Raw genomic sequence first — 14,724 nt, 5'->3', positions numbered from 1 at the left:
TTAGCCATTAAATACATTTTGCTGAGTAATTGGAGTCTCTAGTAATGCAGAAAAGTTGAATCTAGTCTGTACGGGTGCGGCGTAGATATATTTCTATTCTGTTTTTCAAGCTGTTTAGTTTTCTCTGTTCTCTATTACATTTTACGTCAATTACGTCATAGTATTTGCCGCAGAGTTGCTAAACAAGGTCGATAACTTCTTTTCTTACCAAATTCACGAGTCCACCAATTTTCTTTTTCGTTGCAACGTTGTAGTCCAAGTAGATAAGTGAAAATGTTCGGTTGTTGTGTGTATTAACGCACACAATTGAATACGTCTTCCTCCATCATACTACAAAAATGGCTGAACAGGGTGGAGTGGAATGCTCTGTGACCTGGAGGGGGTCAGGGTATGAAGCACCTAAAGAGACTGCTTCTTAAACAGGGCACCTTTTTCTGAGGACCCGAGAAGCTAAATTATCTCATCTTTCACACCAAAGCATTACAGTTGCACTTTACGTAGATCAAAACAGAATGATTTAAATGTGAAAAAGAAGGCAATAAAAAGCATGATGTGTCCCCTTTAATGTCTAATGATAGAAGGCTCAAGATAGTATTAGTTTGCGTAGAAGCTAACTAATAACTTAAAAATAAAAAACCTAACAGATAAAATTACACCAACTTGAACTTACCCTTTCATTGTTGTGGTTGTTTTCCTTTTATTCAGTGTTCTGTAAGCTGTGGGGATGGAGTGGTGGAGAGGATAGTGCAGTGTCTGTCACCAGATGGACAAGAAAGCAACAGATGTCCTCCAGATGCAGAGCCTGACTCCAGAAAAGTCTGCAGTAATCCTAGCTGTAAGTACTGCAGAAAGACCTGAATGCTTTTGCTGTTTATAGGTATAAGTAGAGATGCACCAATCAGAAATGAGTTGCCAGTTTCTGATTTAAATTGTTTTGATCCAACTTTAGCTGCTGGTACATATTTGGTCCATATATATATATATATATATATATATATATATATATATATATATATATATATATATATATATATATATATATATATATATATATATATATATATATATATATATATATATATATTCAATTCAATTCAATTCAATTTTATTTATATAGCACCAAATCATGAAACATGTCATCTCAAGGCACTTTACAAAGTCAAGTTCAATCATATTATACAGATTGGGTCAGATTATACAGATTGGTCAAAAATGTCCTATATAAGGAAACCAGTTGATTGCATCAAAGTCCCGACAAGCAGCTTTCACTCCTGGGGAACCGTAGAGCCACAGGAAGAGTCATCTGCATTGTACATGGCTTTGCTGCAATCCCTCATACTGAGCAAGCATGAAGCGACAGTGGGAAGAAAAACCACCCATTAACGGGAAAAAAAACCTCCGGCAGAACCGGGCTCAGTATGAACGGTCATCTGCCTCGACCGACTGGGGTTACAGAAGACAGAACAGAGACACAACAAGAGAAAGAAAAAGTACAGAAGCACACATTGATCTAGTAATCTGTTCTACATTAGATGGTAGTAGCGGGTGAGCCGTCTTCTCTGGATGATGTCACAGTTAACAGAACGCCAGACCAGGTGTACCTACTATGAAGAGAAAAGAGAGAGAACAGAAAGTTAAAGCAGAAATGACAACACATAATGCATAATTGAAGAACAGTAGAACTCAATATAGTGAGAAAATTAGATCCTGATATACTCCAGTAACCTAAGCCTATAGCAGTAAAACTATAAAGGTAGCTGAGAGTAACATGAGTCACTAGTTATAATTTTTGTCAAAAAGAAAAGTTTTAAGCCTAGTCTTAAAAGTAGACAGGGTGTCTGCCTCACGGACCAAAACTGGGAGTTGGTTCCACAGGAGAGGAGCCTGATAGCTAAAGGATCTGCCTCCCATTCTACTTTTAGAGACTCTAGGAACCACCAGCAGACCTGCAGTCTGAGAGCGAAGTGCTCTGTTAGGAACATACGGGGTAATCAGAGCTCTGATATATGATGGAGCTTGATTATGAAGGGCTTTATACGTTAGAAGAAGAATTTTAAATTCTATTCTTGATTTAACAGGAAGCCAATGAAGGGAAGCTAAAATTGGAGAAATATGATCCCTCTTGTTGATTTTCATCAGAACTCTTGCTGCAGCATTTTGGATCAGCTGAAGGCTTTGAACTGCATTTTGTGGAATTCCTGATAGTAAAGAATTACAATAGTCCAGCCTTGAAGTAACAAATGCATGGACCAGTTTTTCAGCATCACCCCTGGACAGAATGTTTCTAATTTTGGCGATATTCCGGAGGTGAAAAAAGGAAACTCTGGAAACCTGTTTAATATGGGATTTAAATGACATGTCTTGTTCAAAAATAACACCAAGATTTTTTACTTTATTACCAGAGGCCAGTTTAATGCCACCCAGATTAAGTGATTGGTTAAGAAGTTTATTTTTTGAGGACTCTGGCCCAAAGATTAAAACTTCGGTCTTGTCAGAATTTAGATGCAGGAAATTTAAAGTCATCCAGCTTTTGATGTCATCAAGACATGACTGCAGTCGAAGTAATTGATTGGATTCATCAGGATTTATGGATAAATATAACTGAGTATCATCAGCATAACAGTGGAAATTAATCCCATGCTGTCTGATAATTTTGCCTATCGGAAGCATATATATAGTAAAGAGAATTGGTCCAAGGACTGAACCCTGTGGTACTCCACAGGTGACCCTAGAGTTTGAGGAAGATTTATTATTAGCATGAACAAATTGGAATCTGTCCGACAGATAAGATTTAAACCAGCCTAATGCTTTCCCCTTAATCCCTACAGTATGTTCAAGTCTTTGTAGGAGAATATTGTGATCAACTGTATCAAACGCAGCACTGAGATCTAACAGGACAAGTATAGACACAAGTCCATTATCTGAGGCCATGAGAATATCATTAGTGACCTTCACCAGAGCTGTTTCAGTGCTATGATGAGCTCTGAAGCCTGACTGAAACTCCTCAAGTAGGTCATTACTTTGTAAATGTTCACAAAGTTGATTAGCAACTACTTTCTCAAGAATTTTAGATAAGAAAAGAAGATTAGATATAGGTCTGTAATTTACTAACTCATCTTGATCAAGAGAAGGTTTCTTAAGTAAAGGTTTAATAACAGCTACTTTCAAAACCTGTGGTACATATCCATTTACTAAGGATAGATTAATCATGTCTAAAATAGTGCCACTGATCAAAGGGAATATGTCCTTAAACAACTTGGTTGGGATTGGGTCTAACATACAGGTAGAAGGTTTAGATGAAGCTAAAATTTTAGATAGCTCAGAAAGCTCTACTGCTTCTAAACAGTTCAAACACTGCGCAGATTCTAAAGATTCCTCCAATGCTGCCTCACTTACTGAGGACAAGGTAATCATGTTTGGGAGGATGCCAATTATTTTATTTTTAATGGCATCAATTTTATTTATGAAGAATCCCATAAAATCATTACTACTGAGAGCTAAGGGAATGGATGGATCAACAGAGCTGTGGCTCTGGGTAAGTTTGGCAACTGTACTAAAGAGAAATCTAGGATTATTTTTATTCTCTTCAATTAATGATGAAAAATATGCTGCTCTAACTCTGCGGAGGGTCTTGTTATACAACAATAGTCTGTCCCTCCAGATTAAGTAGGATTCCTCTTGGTGTGTAGAGTGCCATTTTCTCTCCAATTTCCTAACATTGCGCTTCAAGGAACGCAGCTCTGAATTAAACCAAGGAGCCAGCTTCCTGTGAATAATCACCTTCTTTTTCAAGGGAGCTACATTGTCTAATGCAGAACGCAATGAGGAAGTCACATTGTTAGCAAAGGTATCGATTTGTGAATGGGAAGAAACAGAAATGCTGCCATCTACAGGGCATTTCTGCAATACTGAGGATATTAAGAAGGGGACAGACTCTTTAAGTTTTGATACAGCATTATCCGATAAAAATCTACTATAATGGAACCCTCTTTTGGGGGTGGAGAATTCAGTTAGATTAAACTCAAATGTTATTAAAAAATGATCAGACAGGACAGGGTTGTGAGGAAATACTGTTAATTCTTCACAATCAATGCCATATGTCAGCACAAGGTCTAAAGTATGGAGCCGAGAGTGCGTCGGTTCATGCACATTTTGAGCAAAACCAATTGAATCTAGGATAGTTTTAAAGGCTACACTAAGGTTATCACATTCTGTGTCAACATGGATGTTAAAATCACCCACTATAATAACCTTATCAGTATTTAACACCAAATCAGATAAGAAATCTGACAACTCATCCAAAAACTGAGTGTAAGGGCCTGGTGGACGATACAAAACAACAAACAGAAGAGGTTTTATTGCTTTGCAGTTTGGATGAGGGAAACTGAGGGTTAAATGTTCAAAAGAACTGTAATTATTAGTTGGCCTGGGACTAATTAATAAATCAGACTGAAAGATAGTTGCCACTCCTCCTCCTCTTCCCACAGATCTGGGAATGTGGAAATTTGAATAACTGGAGGGGGTTGACTCATTTATACTAACGTAGTCCTCTTGTAGCCAGGTTTCTGTGAGACAAAACAAATCAATCTGATTATCAGAAATTAATTCATTAACTAACAAAGTCTTTGGAGGGAGAGACCTTATATTTAATAGACCACATTTTATTATTTTATTTTTAGGTTCAAGGTGAACCATATTGATTTTTATTAGGTTTTTATGATTTGTTCCTTTTAGATCAGTTTTTGATCTGTTAAGTTTTGGCCGTGGGAAAGACACCGTCTCAATAGGATAATGGGTGGGTAACAGTACAGAAGCTGCAGAGAGGTGTGTTAAACTACGGCTCTGCTTCCTGGTCTGGACCCTGGGTTGTCAGCATTTAGGAGAACTAATAAATCCGGCCAGATTCCTAGAAAGAAGAGCTGCACCATCCAAAGTAGGATGGATGCCGTCTCTCCGGATCAGACCAGGTTTTCCCCAGAAAGTTCTCCAGTTATCAATGTAGCCCACGTCGTTTTCTGGACACCACCTAGACAACCAGCGGTTGAATGATGACATGCGGCTAAACATGTCATCACTGGTCAGATCAGGCAGGGGACCAGAGAAAATTACGGAGTCCGACATAGTTTTAGCAAACTCACAAACCGAAGCAACACCAACTTTGGTGACCTCTGATCGGCGTGACCGGGTGTCATTACCGCCAGCGTGAATAACAATTTTGTGGTATTTACGCTTATCCTTAGCCAGCAGTTTTAGGTAGGATTCTATGTCGCCTGTTCTGGCCCCTGGTAGGCATTTAACTATGGTCCCTGGTTTCTTTAGTGCCACATTTCTTATTATGGAGCTGCCAATAATTAAGGTCGGCTCCTCGGCGAGATTGTCGCTCAGAGGGGAAAATTTATTAGAAACGCAGATGGGTTGGTGGTGATCTGGGGTCTGTAATCTAGAGCTATGCTTCCTACGAACCGTGTGGAAAGTAATACAAATAAGGAAAACCCATTAAATAATAAAGGTGTGTCCAAATCTTTTACTGGTAGTATATATGAGATTACAACATACATATATATATATATATATATATATATATATATATATATATATATATATATACATATATGTATATATATATATATATATATATATATATATATATATATATATATATATATATATATATATTATATATATATATATATATATATATATATATATATATATATATGTATGTTGTAATCTCATATATACTACCAGTAAAAGATTTGGACACACCTTTATTATTTAATGGGTTTTCCTTATTTGTATTACTTTCCACATTGTAGAGATATAGTGAAGACATAAAAACTAAGAAACACAAGAATGTAGAATTGTGTACCAAACAAATACATTTTGGAATAAATCAAAACATATTTTGTATCTTAGATCCTTTGAAATAGCCCCCCTTTGTTTTACCCACTCTTGGTATCGTCTCAATGAGCTTCCTGAGATTAGTCGCCTAAAAGGGTTTTCCAACAGTCTTGAAGGAGTTCCCAGAGGTAGCAATGAAAAGTCTCCTGTAGGGGCCAATCGAGCTAAAACAAAACCTTCCAATTCTGCTCACAGGGAGATTTCTTTGTGCATCTGTAGCTAACAGGACAGCAATTATAGGATCTGGTCAAATCAAATCCTCACAAAATCCAGTGTAGCTGTGGCTCAGTGTGAATCATTCACTTTAGAAACTTTGGCTAAAATGCTCCTTATCTGAGTTTAACCTTTACTGTCCAGTGTATTCAGTGTAAGTTGATGTACGTTGTCAGACATGACATAACAAAGTATGTGCTCTAGAGCAAAAGACGCTACTCAGTTTTATTTTCCTTGTCTCCAAGGCAATTTGCCTTCTAGTTGTCTTGACATCCAGAGCACGAATGGTCCCATCCCCGACAGTGAACACTTCCTCAGTGTTCAAGGAAAAGCTCTCAAGGTAAGACGACGTCATTTTTTTATCTGATGAGTGCTGAGAGAATCAGCCTTTTTTGAAACACGCTCGAGAATCTTAACATTTTAAATGACTGTAGCTCAACAGGCATGTATTTAGTTGTGCTTTTGGACTTTGTATTTGTAATTTGCCACTTCTGTTATTCTCTATCTCCCATTGGACTTTTCCCAACAACTCTTTATCTTTGGCCTGTTCTTCTCGTTTACCTCGTCTTCCCCCCACCTTCATCTCGACCCTCACACCTCCTTGCTCCTCCTCCCTCCTTCCTGCCCTCAGGTCTATTGTGCAGGAATGCAGACAGAGGCTCCACAGGAGTACATCACCTTAACGACCGGCGAAGAGGAGAATTTCTCTGAGATCTTTGGCTTCAGGTGAACCTCTGACAGGACAGCACGGAGAGCTCTTGGTTTATTACAGAAATCCAGCTGACTTCTGGCGGTTCTCTCCTAAAATGAGGAATTTCCACTGGCAGGCAAAGTGGAGCTGAGGTTTTCTCTGTGTCTCCCAGGCTCAATGACCCCACTCAATGTCCTGCCAATGGCTCTAGCAGAGAGGACTGTGACTGTCGAAGAGACTACACTGCCGCAGGCGTGACCACCTTCTCTAAGGTCCGCCTGGACCTGAGAAGGATGAACATCATCAGTGAGTTGCCCACGCACATGCGGAGCAGCACCCACAGCTACTGTTTACTCTACACTACTCTCAGATGAGGACTGTCTTTTCCTTTTAATTATGCTCAGGTTGATGAGGGTTAATGAGATCAACATGTCTACAGTTTAAACAACAAGCATCAGCAAGGTTTAACTAAAACTACCGTAGCATGGCTGAATTATATTGTCACTGAAAAGAAGACTGATTTTATAAAAAAAAAAAAATACAGTGCCTTTCATATCTATTCATACTGCTTGATATTGTTCAAACGTTTTTACATCATAACAACAAATTTGTTTATTTTATTGGTATTTTATGTGATACAAGTATCAGAAGGTAGTGTATAATGGTGAAATTACTTCTTTTTTTTTTTACAAAATTAAAAATGTATTATTAAAAGTGCTTCTTTATATTCAACCCCCTCTTTTAAATACCCTGTGGAACAACCTTTTACTTCAAGTATAGCTGCAAGTCCTTCTTGGCATGTCTCTCCCAATTTTGTACATCTAGAGACAAAAACTACAAAATTGCTCAATCTCAGTAAGACTGAATGAAGAGTGTCAACGAACATTGATTTTAAAATCTTGTCACAGATTCTCAATTGTATTAAGGCCTGAAGTTTGACTAGGCCAGTCAAATACATGGACATGATTTAATCTAAATCATTTCATTTTAGTATCTTTAGGGCTGTTTTTCTGATGAAAATCTCAATTCTTCTGCAGCCTTAAAAATCACCCCCCTCCCTCCAGTATCTAGCTCCATAAAATACTCGCAATTCCTTTGTGTGCAACGAGGACTGCTTGGATGCACTCTTTGGTGGGATATAATATTTTATGTGTCATAGAAGTAAACTCTATCTGGTCTGTTGGACAGACTTTATGCCAAGAAGCTAAATTCAAGTGTCGAACATTGAGAAAATGTGGAATAATCACAATTAGTTCCATCATTGCAACATTTAGCAACAGTACTGCAATTACGTGTTTACCTGTTGTTGTGCAACTTTTATAGTAGCATTGAGAATTATTCTTGGGACAAACAATGTTTAAGTTTCTGCTTTTACTTGATGTTTAGCCACAGATTGGCGGTTTGCTTTCACCCGCGACGGCAAGAGTGTCCCGTTTGCTACAGCTGGAGACTGCTACAGTCTGGCCAACTGTCCACAGGTAAGAATAAGCTGCAGAAGCCGAAGCTATGGCTCCATCCAAATACCCTTATGGAGTAAGGAGGCTTTAGCCCAAAGCACACGTACGTCAGCGGTGGCCATGATAAGTGCTGTTCTAATAGTGCAAAACATGCATAAAAAAGCCAAAATATGTATCAGAATAAATTGTAATTTTAGGGAGACATTAAATAGAAATGTTGCAGCAGGGAGGACCCATTGAATTAAAGTTCTAGGTGTCCGCTTCTAAAGCCCTCTAAGAGTCAGCTGAAGAGGCGCAGGAGTTCAACTCTGCCTTGTCTCAATCAAAGGAGTCAAGGAGGAGAATAATTTAAGGTTTCTTCTTTTTTGACATGACTTTACATTTAGAAGTTTCTTCAATCCAAAGCAACAGAAAGGCAGTGAGGGAGTCCTAAAACCCAGGACACTTCGACTTTTTGTGAGATGAGCCGGAGTATCGACGCTTTTGTGCTTGTCATGATGGGGTTGAAGGGCCCAAGTGCAGAAAGTGATAATGAGTAGTTTAATGAGAAAACAGGGAAACTTACAAACTATCGTAGCACAGGAACTAAATGTAGCGGCACGGAGAAACAGAGTGGCAGAATGCATCAATGGAATAAGGAAAACAAATGAACCAGAGCAAAGGGAAACAGGGAGTATATCAGCAGAGGCACAATGGGGACGTAGGACAGAAGGCAGGAGAAAATAATCAAGTGAAAAGGAGGAGCAGCTAAGGCCAGTAAAGAAGAAATGATAAGGAAAGAAACTAAAACATCTACAGAAACCCAATGATCATGACAGTGTTTGGATCACACCTTTAATAGTTCAGCGGGAACAAACAAATCATGAAGTTACAATTGGCTCTCTCCCCTTCTCTCTCTGCGGCTCCGTTCCTACATCTACAACATCTCCTTCAATTCATATTTGGTGAATTGCATTCAGCTTCTCCTACTTGTAAGTGTCTCCTCCGCTGGGTAAGAAGCCAAGTCCCTATTGACTGCAATCGTATTGAAAGACACTCAAGTATCAGATAAATAGGTTATATTGTTGGCAAGATGCTTGTGCAACCTGTTTCTGTTGCCTGATGATCGTAAGGGTTGAAAATATATTTAAAAAAACCCTCGTCTTTACAAAAAGAATAAGCAAAAATATAACAACTGTGGCTTTGGAGCTATACTATAGGAATGTTCCTGTCAGTAATTTGGTTTATTATGTGTCTGTTCTCTTCCTGCTGCAGCAGATTAAAACAGCTCCGAGACAAATAAGCAAATATGACATTGAAGTCTCTCATTTTCTGCTGTTTTCTTTTTAAAATTTACACATAACTTTCTTTGACTAATGAGTGGCAAAATGTTATTTAGATTACCATGTATGGAAATAGTTGCCGTCGTTCAGTTAAAGTGTGGTTATTCTCTCATTGGTGACCATTTATTTCAAATATTGTACAGCTCAATTCCTTAAAGTGACAGACTAAAGCTAAAGAAGCTGCAGAGCTTGTGGTTCATTTTTCTCATGTCAAATCATTATCGATATTATTATCATGAGGTCACTGATTAAAATCTCTGAGCCTCGATAATCTGTTTTCTATCTCTGTTGTTCATGTTCAATGAGACTCCTGTTAGGTTACGTCTCAATCTTGCTTATTTTACCATAGTTTCAAATTACTGCGGTATATTTATTTCTTAGCATTCGGATTTACTACATCAACTATATTTCTGTCCTCCTTTAGGGACGGTTTAGGATCAACTTATCAGGAACAGGTTTGAAGGTGGCTGAGGACACTTCATGGATCTCTCAGGGAAACTATGCCGTGACTCGTATCCAGAAATCACAGGTACCTCGTCACGCACACATCAGCCACATGCAACAGAAAACTAAAAAGTGTGGACTAAAATGGAACAGGGTCCAGATTCTTTAGATCCACCTTCATATTTGTTTCAAAATCTCTGGTCAATTTTTTTCTAGTTTATTTACTTTTGAATTCTTGGCTAAATATTTCTGTCACTTACATGTCAGATTCTTAAAAAGACATCTGGGATCCACATTCAGAAAAAGATATATGTGAAAAGGGTTGTTTCCAGTATCATTTTTGTTTTACTTATTCTGTATTTTGTCCCTACAGAGGTACATAATTCAGTTTTTCCACAGATTTATAATATTATATAAGACTAATACAAAAAAGGCATTTTTTTAATATAGAAATTTGATGTGATGACACAATCATGGCCAAGAAGACTGACTCAACACAGCATAGAGTTACTGACAGCATCCACAGCAGGTCATTGCTAAAGAAGATGGCTGCTCTTGTGTATCCAAGCATGCTAAGTTAAACGTAAGGAAAAAAAACTGTGGTGCATACACTCCCGCAGCTTTGAGAGGATTGGGAAGCAAAGCCCATTCAAGAGTCTGAGGGAGATTCTGGGGTCATGGACTGCAGATAAAGTTGGTGCCTATAGAGCATTGAGCAATGCTTGGTTTAATGACCATGTTATCATTGCGCTTAATCGGCCAGAAACCTGGCCTGACTTAAATCATATCTGGAATCTGTTGGTGATTTTCCAGAGGAAGATAAGAGACATCAGAGCCAGCAATCCAGATGAGCTAAAGACCAGAATTGAAGCAATCTGGGCTTCCCTAACACCTCAGCTGAACCACAGACTGATCTCCCATCCATGCCACGGCACTTTAATGCAGTAATTCATGCAGAAAGAGCCCTAACCTAGTATTTAATGCAAATGTTTTTCAATACGCTCATACGTCTGTTTTAAAAAAAAATCATTTTTTTTAATGGCCTCATTTAAAATCGAAATTTTCTATGAAACTTACTTTTGAGTTTTCAGTAAATGCAGGCAATAATAAGCAAAACTGACAGAAAAAAAATTCTCTACGTGTGAAACAAACTCTACATGGTATGTTAGTTTCCCCTTTCTGACTGAATGAGTGAAATAAATGTGATGTTCAATATTCTGACACGCTGACATGCACATGTAGATGTTTTGAAGCTCGCGTCATTATTTCTCCGTCCACAGGATGGCAGCAGAGTGACAGGGATCTGTGGAGGCTACTGTGGAAAATGTGCACCATCCTCTGGTGACACTCTGCCTGTAACAGCCGAATAGATCTCCAGCTACAAAACACATGCAGAAGGTATTCTCCGTTACTATGACTAAGACAACTGTATAACATAAATGCTCGATTGCTATTTGTAACACACAGCGGCTGTCAGCATTTCTAGTCCTCCACACATATCTACAGTGCTTTTTAACTGCTGAATGCTCATCCTGATTGTATGTTTACTTCCTTGCAGCGCTGTGTGTAGTCGTCTTCAGGTGCTCATTCCACGACCTTAATCCTCATCAACGGTGCTGCAGCCTACCCGGATCTCAAACCCATCCTTCACGTCACCTCTTTGACTCGTTGTGTGTGTGTATAGTGTAAATTATTCTGCTGTAAGTACTGTATATAGACTGATCAAATCTCTTATTTATTCTCCTTGCCATTTATTTTTCTATTGTAAAATAATTTTAAAGGTTTTCGTTGTCAAAAGCTGCCGCTATATACATGTATGCCAATAATGCAGTTTTTTGTCGGATTTGCCTTCCGCATTTTATGCTTTATATTTAACTTTGAAGTCACCAGGCAGTGCAACTATATGTGTGTGTGTGTGTTGGTTTTATCTCCAGTAAGTCTGATAATCTCGCTGTGGTTGTTATCAGACCGCTTGTTCTCATAAAGTCTCCATTTTTTGGGTTTTCTTTTGAAAAGAAAAATCAATAACTCCTCAAGCAGCAGCATTTACAGATACAAGCATTATATAATGTTTACTACTGGACCTTAGCAGGGCGTGCTGCAGGTCTTGCAGTAAGTTGATGCAACTCTGGGTGCTTCCACTTACTGAGCCGCTCTGCTCCTTGGTAAACTCCGTGTTTAATTTGCCTGCCTTACATGAACAATCCCTCTCATTTTTCTTAGGATGTGCTGCATTTGAGACTGATCAGATCTGAAATCTGAAGCCAACTGGACTGTGTTCAGCCAGCTGAACTCAGCCATTAACACTGGCTGTACTTATTTTGAGGCAGGAGAGAGGAGGTTGGAGGTTCATTAAGTGGAGACTAACAGGGTCGGCTGAAGGAGAGAAATAAAAGACGTTTCTGCCGTGCAGCTGTGGGCCTCTGGCAGTCTGACTTCTACAGCATGTTAACACTGGAGGAACAAATAAACCTGCATGATAAAATTATATGAGGCATATCAGTGCTTAAAGCATATTCATACTCCTTGAACCTTTTGCCATTTAGCCAGGTTGCAACTAGAACTGCATGTATTCCATTGAGATTTCAAATGAGATACCAACACAAAGATGTATGGGATGGTTTTCACATTTTTTTTATAAACAGAACTGTGAGCAGTGTGGCCTGCCAACACCGCGATGCTGCCGCCACCATGTGTCACCACTCACTCGGTGGTGTGTTAGTTACCTGTAAGGTACAAGTTGCCGTGTTCCTTACAGACAAAGGGAATTCTTTTCGCTTTCCTCAAAAAAACGTCTCAACCTGGACTCCGGTTACAAAAGATTTTTTTTTTTTTAAATAAAAGGAGTCGCACCTTTCAGAACATTTTGCAGACAATCTAGAAGGATAAATTTTCTTCTACCTCACAACCAAGAACCACTTTGTGTTGGTTCGTCACATAGAAATCTGAATAAAACGCCATTTAAGGTTGTAGTTGTAATGGAAAAATGGGAAAAAGTTCAAGGTTGTGAATGCTTTTGCGGGGCACCGTGTCTCTGTTAAGTCATATAAAAGACGCATTACAGGATTATAATGATTAAGAGAACAGCAGAGTTTAAAATGGCACACATCAAAGAGCGCTACATTCCTCTGTGTTCCAACTTACCTCTCAGCGAGTGTGCACAACCAGAGAGAGCTGTTAGCCTTTAGTGCTTTTTTTTTTTTTTTTTTTTTTTTACCCGTCAGGGAATCTTATCTGGCCTTTCTTGGAACAATAAAAGAAAAAAGACTTCACCTCAAGCCAAATAAGATTCCACAGATACTCTGGAGATGTAATGCAAAGGGAGGGGTGGGGGGGGGGGGGGACCCTGGAGACGAGTCCGTCTGCTGAATTCACAGGCCCTGCATCGTGTGTTCTGTCCAAACGCTGCTTGTGCTTCCTGTACCTCACATTCTTTTCTCCGTCTGAATCTGTCCAAGCTGCATGTCACTCGCCTGAGCTTTCCGCTCTGTTGTTTTATATGAAGAAATCAGGGTACTTTACACTTGGTGCAGGTTTTTTTTGCTCCTTTCTAGCCACTGTCGTACGTTGCAATGCTCTGCGAAGATGTTAGAAAATGTCCAGACGAAAACATGTGGATCCTCCACAACTGACAAAAAGCCATTTTGTTACTGTCGTGAGCCATCGTGCGCGGTGCTATTTCAGTGCCTTATGTGTGCACACTCCAGCCAAAGGAAATTCACTACAGCCAATCTTTAAGCAGTAAAGACGCGGTGGAGAGACCAGCTTGTGTTTTACTGATAGTCAAAACTGACAAATGCACTTCCAGTCGTCAGAATGCAGTCCAATCGGGTTCTCAGGTGTCACAATGAAGGGATTCTTTTTATTTAACTGTGTTTGCCTTATTTTAAAAAATTACATTTAACGTTTGTTTACCAGGTATACAGATTATGTATTGTTGCTTTTAACGTTGTAAAAAAAACGCCTTAAATCTTTTTTTTTTTTTATGTGAAAGTATTTATTGTACCAGTGTATGTGATTGTACATAAACCCTGTCTATGAACGATTACCGAGGAGTGTTGCCATAAAATGACAGTTATTTATATTTCAGCCATATCGGCATAAAACGTACGAGCAGAATTTGTCTGCGTCGCGCTAAAACGGTGATTTATGTATGAAGGCAGAAGAATCAACCATCGGATTGTAATAAAATGCCTGACGTGCACCACGGCTGTCTGTCTCGCTCTCCTCACTAATAAATCATTTTCCCCATCAGTTGGTCCTGTGCAGTTAGCAATATCACAAGAAGATAATTGTCTGCTTAATGTTTGCAGTATAAAATCCCCTCCTCCATGAAGCATCTGTGTAATTGTGATTATTCACTTTCGCCGCCTGAACAGTATCGCTTATGGCCTGATGGATGGGATGTACAGAGCTAATCTGGTTCTGGTTGTGGCAGTGAATTATCGGGTTAACCGCTGTCACCGATGGGGAGAGTAAGGAAATGTCTTTTTGCCACCGAGTGACATTGGACTGGTGGAAGATGATGTCAGCTAAGGGCTGCAAAGTGGAACATTTGTTAGTACTGTTGGCTTGCTGCAAAAAAGATCCGGGGTTCAAACCCCAACCAGGAATTAAAGATAAAAAAAAATCCTTTATAGTCCCACATTGAGAAAATTCTATTTTGCATATAATCCCAGTGCATGTATGGTTTTAT

The 14,724-nt window shown here is 39.0% G+C and overlaps 1 protein-coding gene across 1 annotated transcript in view; it reads left to right on the top strand.

Moving 5' to 3' along the window:
* adamts9 (ADAM metallopeptidase with thrombospondin type 1 motif, 9) overlaps positions 1 to 14,235 on the top strand; it is a 66,522-nt gene extending 52,287 nt beyond the window's left edge. The window contains exons 33-40 of the mRNA XM_036151942.1: positions 706 to 835; positions 6,360 to 6,454; positions 6,746 to 6,840; positions 6,978 to 7,111; positions 8,192 to 8,283; positions 10,009 to 10,113; positions 11,309 to 11,426; positions 11,587 to 14,235. Of these exons, the coding sequence (XP_036007835.1) occupies positions 706 to 835; positions 6,360 to 6,454; positions 6,746 to 6,840; positions 6,978 to 7,111; positions 8,192 to 8,283; positions 10,009 to 10,113; positions 11,309 to 11,398 (741 nt within the window). The 3' untranslated portion in view covers positions 11,399 to 11,426; positions 11,587 to 14,235. The remainder of the gene's footprint in view (positions 1 to 705; positions 836 to 6,359; positions 6,455 to 6,745; positions 6,841 to 6,977; positions 7,112 to 8,191; positions 8,284 to 10,008; positions 10,114 to 11,308; positions 11,427 to 11,586) is intronic.
* Positions 14,236 to 14,724: the final 489 nt, after the last annotated feature.

Source organism: Fundulus heteroclitus, chromosome 20 (genome assembly GCF_011125445.2).
Source record: "Fundulus heteroclitus isolate FHET01 chromosome 20, MU-UCD_Fhet_4.1, whole genome shotgun sequence".
NCBI lineage: Eukaryota > Metazoa > Chordata > Actinopteri > Cyprinodontiformes > Fundulidae > Fundulus > Fundulus heteroclitus.
The sequence above is the reverse complement of the archived record's forward strand: the minus strand, read 5'-3'. Positions and strand labels throughout refer to the sequence as shown.